Genomic DNA, 7,553 nt, shown 5'->3' with positions numbered 1-7,553 from the left:
ATGTAAATGTAGTCATTTTTTATCCGAAATGAGTTTTTAACATATTTAAAAATGTCATTTAAATAACAAAGCAAATATAAATCAATCCTTTACGATAAAAATATCATAAAAATCTATCTTCCATACGTAAGCAGCTTTACCTGTTCGCCAGGGATGCCTGGAGGTCCTGGTTCAGCATCTTGTCCTGGAGTTCCATCTTTTCCAGGTGGACCCTGATGACCCAGCAATCCTTGTAGTCCAGGTCTGCCCTAGAGAACAACGTTAAACATTCATCCTGAATCTCATGAACTGAATCAAACTAAAGCTTCAGGACGTCTTGACCCACAAAGTGTAATCAAGGTAATCATATAAACTGTCTGGCCCAGCTCTGGCCCACACAGTGCACTAACACTCTTAACACTCAGCTCAGATACCACAAAGAACAATGTCTCTTTGGCAGCCCAGATGTGGTTTACCAGAGGTGGTCCATGCCTGGGCCAGCACCACATAAACCAAACTGGGCCAGTCATGGCATGCCATCTTAAAAACAGTACCATCATTGCCAGACCTTGCCCACTTTCAGCTGACAAACCACTTTACATGCCAACAGTCAGCCCAACACCGGATCTGGCCCACACCTGTGGATTCTTTATCTCTATTATTCTATGATGTTTTGAAATATTTTTATTGAGTAATTGTGTCGTTTTGTGAGAGGCGTTCAGTCAAAGCATCAAAGAATAAATACCTACAAATTTCCCTTGAACTCCTTTTGGTCCTTGTTTTCCAGTGATTCCAGGTGGTCCCTGAAAAAAACAAAACAAAACAAAAAACAAACAAACAAACAAACAAACAAAACAAACAAAAAGAAAACAGTTGGAAATCAATTAATTATTACACAGTATTTTTTATTTAGATTATAACTTTAAAGTATAAAGCCCCTGTCACACTTTAACATTTTAGAAAATGAATGCCGACTTGTAAAAAAAGATGTTATGACTTTTTTATTCATATCAGATAAATATTTGATTTGATTGTTAACATTAGACGTCCAAAAGAGGCTTCCAATTGAGTTTTTATTTCATCTTCAACTTAGACATCTTTTCATAATTTGGCACAAGTTGTCTAAAACTTTATACTGTGTTATACTGGGTTTACTTACAATCGGTCCAGTTTCTCCAGGAAGACCCAAAGGCCCAGGAGGTCCTCTACGTTTCTGTAAGATTAAAAAAAAATTACAGTAAAGGGATTTTAGTTTAGTTTGAGGTTTTGATTGTTATTCTATGTATAATATGCACGTAAGATGCTGGCCAATATTGATCATTAGTAAAAATGAAAATGATTTAAATGCATTCAGGGATGAAAACAAAAATGCTTACCGGCCAGGATGACACAAGCTTTTTATAGATTTTCTTTTTCTGTAAGACAATGAAGAATACACTACTGTTACCAATAAATATGTAGCAATTTTATTTTATTAATAGTTTGTAAGAAAGTGCTTAACAGAAAAGTGAATATTTAAATGCATTTGGGCAGATTTACAGGACTTCTCATTAGTAGAAATGACAAATTAAAACAGTTGTCATTTAAACAGATAACCAGTCTTTTTAGAGAGGGTTTTGCTTTTTTCCCCGTCATTTAACTTCTTTCTTGTTACCAGTAGTCTTCTCGTTATCGTCCCTTTTTCTCTTAATGCACTGTGGTAAATAATTGTTTGCTAGAGACAAAACCAGAGCCGACACCTTGAAGTCCTCCCACTCTTCTTCAGAGGTTTTGAATACAACAATGACCGACATCCCAGGAGGTCCATCAGGGCCTCTGTATCCTGTCTGCCCGGTCCTGCCCATCACACCCTGATAGCCCTGACAGGTCAGAGAACAACACATTTTCGTAAAGAAGAAAATAAGTTCACTTCAAGATCTTATTGTCAATTGGATTTTTAAATACATTACATTAGAAACACGAGACTGGTTTAACTGTGGCAACAATGGAAAACATGAACAAGCCACACAGGGCTATGGATTTGAACTTCAACATTTTGAAGCCAGGCTTGTCTTTGTTATCTGAAATTTTTGTACTGTTTTTTGAAGGATACATTACTTTATCTCCTTTAAGTCCTGATGGTCCTGGTGGTCCTGGTGGTCCTGGAAGTCCTGGTAAACCCTGCAGTCCCTGAAGAAGAAACATGGTACAACAATTAGATCATTGTAAAGCTTTTTATTGAATGCGCCTGAAAAAAGGGCAAATAAACTGAATATCTTTAGCATGAATTCCACACAGAACTAAAACATCCATGTTAGGTTTATTGGTAACTAGATTGTTCCTGTGTGTTGGTAGCCTGGCCCTTGCCTTCCTACGCAGTTCCGCTCAATTCTAGTTTCCCTTCACTGCCTCGTATGAAGCAAAGTGAAGGACAAGGGTCTGGTTTTTTACCAGGCTAATGTGTTGGTGAAAGTGTGAATTGTTTTTTATTTAATTAGTTTTTATGTCCATGTGATGGACTAGAGACCTGTCCTCAGGGTGTACTCAATCCCTCACTGACTCCTGAAAACTGACCAGCTCTCCATGACCCAGAAAGACATTGGTAAAGAAAATGGGTGGATGGATCTGAGCCATCATTTTACAAAATTATTCCTAAATGTATTTACTTGACTAATCATGCCAATAATTTCTAAATATACACAGGTTGTTAGAATACACACAAAACCAGAACATCCTGGAAGAAGAACAGCCTCTCTTACATGTGTTTGTCCTACTGTTTGAGTTAAAACATCTGCAGCGAAATAGACCGTTAAATATGAAACTGTTACCTGATATTCTCCTGAATGAATGAACAAATATCTTATATGAATAAAGATTTGTTTAGAAAAGACTGTAAACATAAAAAAATATGAAAACCTAAAGATCCAGTTAGAAACATAATGCATGTAAGATAAAAATAGAATACCCCATTTGCAGTACCACAAATCAGCCAGAAGGTTGAGCCAAAAGCCTTCCTTTTAACTTTATACAACTTCGGGTTGGAAAAAAAGAGATCAAACTATCACATAGAAATAAATATTTCACTCTGAATGATGTAAACATAAATACTTACACTTGGACCTCTGATGCCATGCTTCAGTTGTGTCTCAGGTTGTGTGACTGTGTTAATCTGAGGCTGATCAGTTGATTTATCAGCTTCAGTCTGGGACTGGATGAGGAAATCTTCAGTGTTGAACTGAGACATTAAATCTGATGAGGACTGATATGTTCCTCCATCCATCTCTGTGTGTCTGTGCACTTCTCCTTCCAGCTCTAAATCTGACTCGATTTCCTCTTTCTCCACTCCACCCTCTTGTTCTTGGTCTGGAAAGGCCCTTAGCTTTGCTTTAGCTTCTGTCATTTTGTCTCCGTCCTGTGCTTCACAAGACGAGACATTTTTGATTTCTGAGTCCAAATCACAGTCGTTCTGCACTTCTCTGCTCTGTGATGAGGGTGTTGAAGTGTTCAGGTTTGGAGTTGAATTTTTCAGAGTTTCCTCTTCTTGTTCTTCCTGTTCAAAGTGCTCAAGAGTTGGAGTAACAGCTTCTGAAAGGGGAGACGTTTTCACCGTTGATGATGCTTCTTTGAAATCTCCTCCTCCCTCAGGTGATGGGTGCGTGCTGGAAACAAAAAGCTCTGATTCTGCAGTGGGGTGAGCGATGAGGGAAGGAGTGGAATTAAAGTGGGATTCATTCAATGATAGGTTTGTTTCTGTGGAGTTTATAGGATCTGAGAGAGTCATCTCAACACTGTCTGTGTCAGACAGCATATTATTTACTCCAATGGAAAGCCGTTGAACTTGCTGATCCCTGCTTAATTTCTTAGCTGAAGGACTTCCTGTGATGCCTTCTTCTGAGCTCCAAAGACCCATCACACTCTCCACGCCAGGGCCAGAGCTGTGGTCACTCTCAGCGTTTGCTTTGCCTTTTTCTCTCCCAATTAGACTTGTTTCTGCACCATCCTGAGTTTTCCACTCAGCTTTGTTGACTCCATCATTTCTGTTTATCCCTGGAGTCAGCTGAGGGTGACCAGCCTGCAGAATAGATCCATGAGGTGATGTCTCTGCTTCTGAAGATCCTCTGAGTACAGGCTGAATGTTTATCTCACCAAAAGATTCAACCTGTTAGGAAGGTTTAATATCAAGAAAGAGTCTACATGCATCACTTTCCTTTTTCAAGTACAGTTTCCTACAAAATAACATAAAATTTAACAACAGTTTACTTTAAAGTAACAGTAATAAATAGAGTTAAAACTTAAAAACTTGTGAAGTTTGTAGATTGAAATATATTCCAGAGTGTCAAATGGTCTAAATTCATTTTTCTAAAAATTTGTTTTTGTTTGAAAAAGCAGACACACCTAGTTACTTTGTGTTGTGGATAGGTGATGGAGTTTTGTCTTGGTTTGGATCTTATCTGGAGTTTTTCTGTTCATTTAGGGGAATACTTCTCTTCTACAGCTCCTCTGACGTGTGGAGTCCCTCAGGACTCTATTCTAGGTCCTCAGCGTTTTTTTTTTTTTTTAATTTTTTTACATGTTGCCTTCAGGATCCATTTTTAGAAAATATAAGGTTCCTTTATTCCACTGTTTTGCTGATGACATTCAGGTTTATCTGCCCATTAAGCCAGACTCAGTAAATCAAATCCAACCCCTTCGGAGCTCTCTGAACCACATAAAAATCTGGTTGAATATGAATTTCCTGAATGAAGTAATCAGCTTTGGTAAATATATTTCTCTTGACAATCTTGGTCTCTTGGTTTCATACAGCTGCTCTGCTGTCAGGAATCTGGGTGTGATTTTTATTGTTCCTTTAAATTGGAGAAAAGGATGAAAGCAGGTCTGAAACCGTTTTTTTTCCAACTAAAACTTATTGCCAACATGAATTCGTATCTCCCCACCGAAGACGTTGAAAAAGTGATTCATGCTGTTATTATCTCTTGTTTGATTAAATGTAGTGTTTTGTATGTTGGTTTAAATCAGTCTTTCCTGCGTTGTTTACAAGTTGTCCAGAATGAAGTACTTCGTCTTCTGGCTTTTCTCCATTGGCTTCCTGTTTGCTTTAGGATAGATTTTAAGATTTTACTGCTACTTTTAAGGTTCTGAAAGGTCTGAGGCCATCACACCCATGTGATCTCCTTAACATCCACACTCCAGTCAGAGCTCAGATGACCTAACAGAGCTTGGTTGAATTGTGAAACACTTTGGTCGACTTCTCTTGTTTTTATGTGCGATACAAAAGTCCAAAACAGGTAACAGTTAGGCAGATCAGGTGTTTTCTGCAAGATCAAGTGATAAAGTGAATCTAGTAATCTTTTGTGTACACTTAAGGATGTTTAAGTTTGTAGATGTTAAGTCATATTTTAAAATGGTAAGAAAGAGAAGCTAACCCTCATTTCCTCCTCAGGCATTTTTTTTATTGTTTACTTATTTAATTTGGTGAACTTATTGCTTGTGTCACAGCTTGTGGCATAATTGTTTTTGAGGAAATTTTTCTTTTTGCTGAAGGTTTTTGCTTTTTCTTTACACTTTTTTAAAATTATTACTCTGTCATTTTGCCCCATCTGGACACAGTTTTTTTTGCAAAAATATAAATATTTATCATCTTTTGCCTGAATATTTAAGTCACCAATGTCAGATGCTGATTTGAAGTACAGAGAGTATGCATAAATACATAAATCAGAGCCAGTTTGATGGTTGCACAGATAGTCAGTCCAGTGTGGTTCTAAATATTAAAGATAACACTAAATATCTGCATTATCTAAATGAAATTTATAACCTGTCTGACACATTTTAAGTTTATAACTAATGCTTTACTAATAGAAAATCTGTATTACAAACAACCAGACTTACATATAGAAGAAAGAGCAGGACTGGAACAAAATCAGCAAACATGACTTCAGCTGAGAGCTGCTGAGCTCAGACCTGCTTCATGATCCTCTGGAGCTGCTCTGGAAAACACTTCCCTTCATGGACCCGACATGTTCACAACCCGACCGAGGGTACAGATCATCAAATGGAGCAGGTTTCCATCTTCTTATAATGGCAATACAATGCCAGACAGGCTGGTGTCCAGGACTTTAATCCTCAGTGAGTTTACAGTTAGCTCACGCCTCAGAGTGTGAGCAACACTTAGGTGTGTTGTCTGCACAGCCTGTTGGTATTAAAAAGGTGTTGGACCGTTTCTGCCTGTTGGGTTCCAATCTGAGCAGATGATCAGACAAGTGAGACTCAAACTGCAATTTCCAATAATATTCTGTTGGTTTTATGAATCATTTTGTCTGTTTTTGCACAAAACATTCTCATTGAAGCCTTCTTCGTTTTTTTTATTTTTGTCCGGAGCGAGAAGAGTAGCCCTGAGGCCCAGGTGAGGAATGTGACATGAAGATCAGAAGAGGTCAACCACGTCAAGGGGAGTGTTTAAGGATGATGGGGATGAGCTGGCTCCTCCCACTTGGGTCCAGTTTAATGTTTAAATTCCTAAACTTAGTCAGCAGGTGGTGTTCTCTCATTTAAATCAAGATCTCTTTTTGCTGCACTGAGAAACAGAACTGTCATCAGCTCAACTTTTATGACACAGTGATTAACACCTGGATTCACCACTGTTAGCAAAATGTTAGAGTATATTAGCTGCCACAGCAAAGTGACCTTGTCCAACACAAAAAGAGCTGCAACACAGTCAATTTTACAGATGCTGTGCAAAAAGTAGGTGTTGTAGTACCATGGAGCAGGGACGGAGCTAGACTTTTTGTAAGGTACAGGTGCTTTTTAGGTGGGCACATACAAGTAATGAAAACCATTCTAATGAAAACCATTTGAAAACCTCTCCTTGGGCTGCTACCTTATCGTGGTGGAGGGGTTTGAGTGTCCCAATGATCCTAGGAGCTATGCTGTCTGGGGCTTTATGCCCCTGGTAGGGTCACCCATGGCAGACATGTCCTAGGTGAGGAACCAGACAAAGCGCAGCCCGAAGAACCCTTATGATGGATATAAACATTGGATCTGGCGTTCCCTCGCCCGGACGCGGGTCACCGGAGCCCCCCTCTGGAGTCAGGCCTGGAGGTGGGGCATGATGGCGAGCGCCTGGTGGCCGGGCTTTCACCCACRGAGCCCGGCCGGGCTCAGCCCGAAGAGGAGACGTGGGTCCCCCTTCCAACGGACTCACCACCCGTAGGAGGGGCCAAAGGGGTCGGGTGCATTGTGAAATGGGCAGCGGCCGATGGAGTGGGCCCTGGCGGTCTGATCCTCGGCTACAGAAGCTGGCCCTTGGGACGTGGAACGTCGCTTCTCTGGTGGGGAAGGAGCCGGAGCTCGTGTGCGAGGCTGAGAGGTTTCGGCTAGAAATAGTCGGCCTCACCTCGACGCATGGCTCTGGTTCTGGAACCAGTCTCCTTGAGAGGGGCTGGACGTACTTCCACTCTGGAGTTGCCTGCGGTGAGAGGCGCCGGGCAGGAGTGGGCATACTTGTTGCCCCGATCTTGGCGCCTGTACATTAAGGTTTATCCCCGGTGAACGAGAGGGTGGCCTCCCTCCGCCTACGGGTGGGGGGGACGGGTTCTGAC

At 40.5% G+C, this 7,553-nt stretch overlaps 1 protein-coding gene across 1 annotated transcript in view; it reads right to left on the bottom strand.

The window, feature by feature from the left end:
* si:dkey-21p1.3 (collagen alpha-2(I) chain) overlaps positions 1-6,106 on the bottom strand; it is a 31,788-nt gene extending 25,682 nt beyond the window's left edge. Inside the window, exons 1-8 of the mRNA XM_014000841.1 lie at positions 5,845-6,106; positions 3,071-4,030; positions 2,077-2,148; positions 1,719-1,838; positions 1,356-1,394; positions 1,139-1,192; positions 729-782; positions 141-248 (exon numbers count right to left, since the gene is read on the bottom strand). Coding sequence (XP_013856295.1) covers positions 141-248; positions 729-782; positions 1,139-1,192; positions 1,356-1,394; positions 1,719-1,838; positions 2,077-2,148; positions 3,071-4,030; positions 5,845-5,886 — 1,449 coding nt within the window. The 5' untranslated portion in view covers positions 5,887-6,106. The remainder of the gene's footprint in view (positions 1-140; positions 249-728; positions 783-1,138; positions 1,193-1,355; positions 1,395-1,718; positions 1,839-2,076; positions 2,149-3,070; positions 4,031-5,844) is intronic.
* Positions 6,107-7,553: the final 1,447 nt, after the last annotated feature.

This window comes from Austrofundulus limnaeus, unplaced genomic scaffold (genome assembly GCF_001266775.1).
Source record: "Austrofundulus limnaeus strain Quisiro unplaced genomic scaffold, Austrofundulus_limnaeus-1.0 Scaffold8, whole genome shotgun sequence".
Classification (NCBI taxonomy): Eukaryota; Metazoa; Chordata; class Actinopteri; order Cyprinodontiformes; family Rivulidae; genus Austrofundulus; species Austrofundulus limnaeus.
Note: the sequence above shows the minus strand (reverse complement) of the source record. Positions and strands in the feature narration are given on the sequence as shown.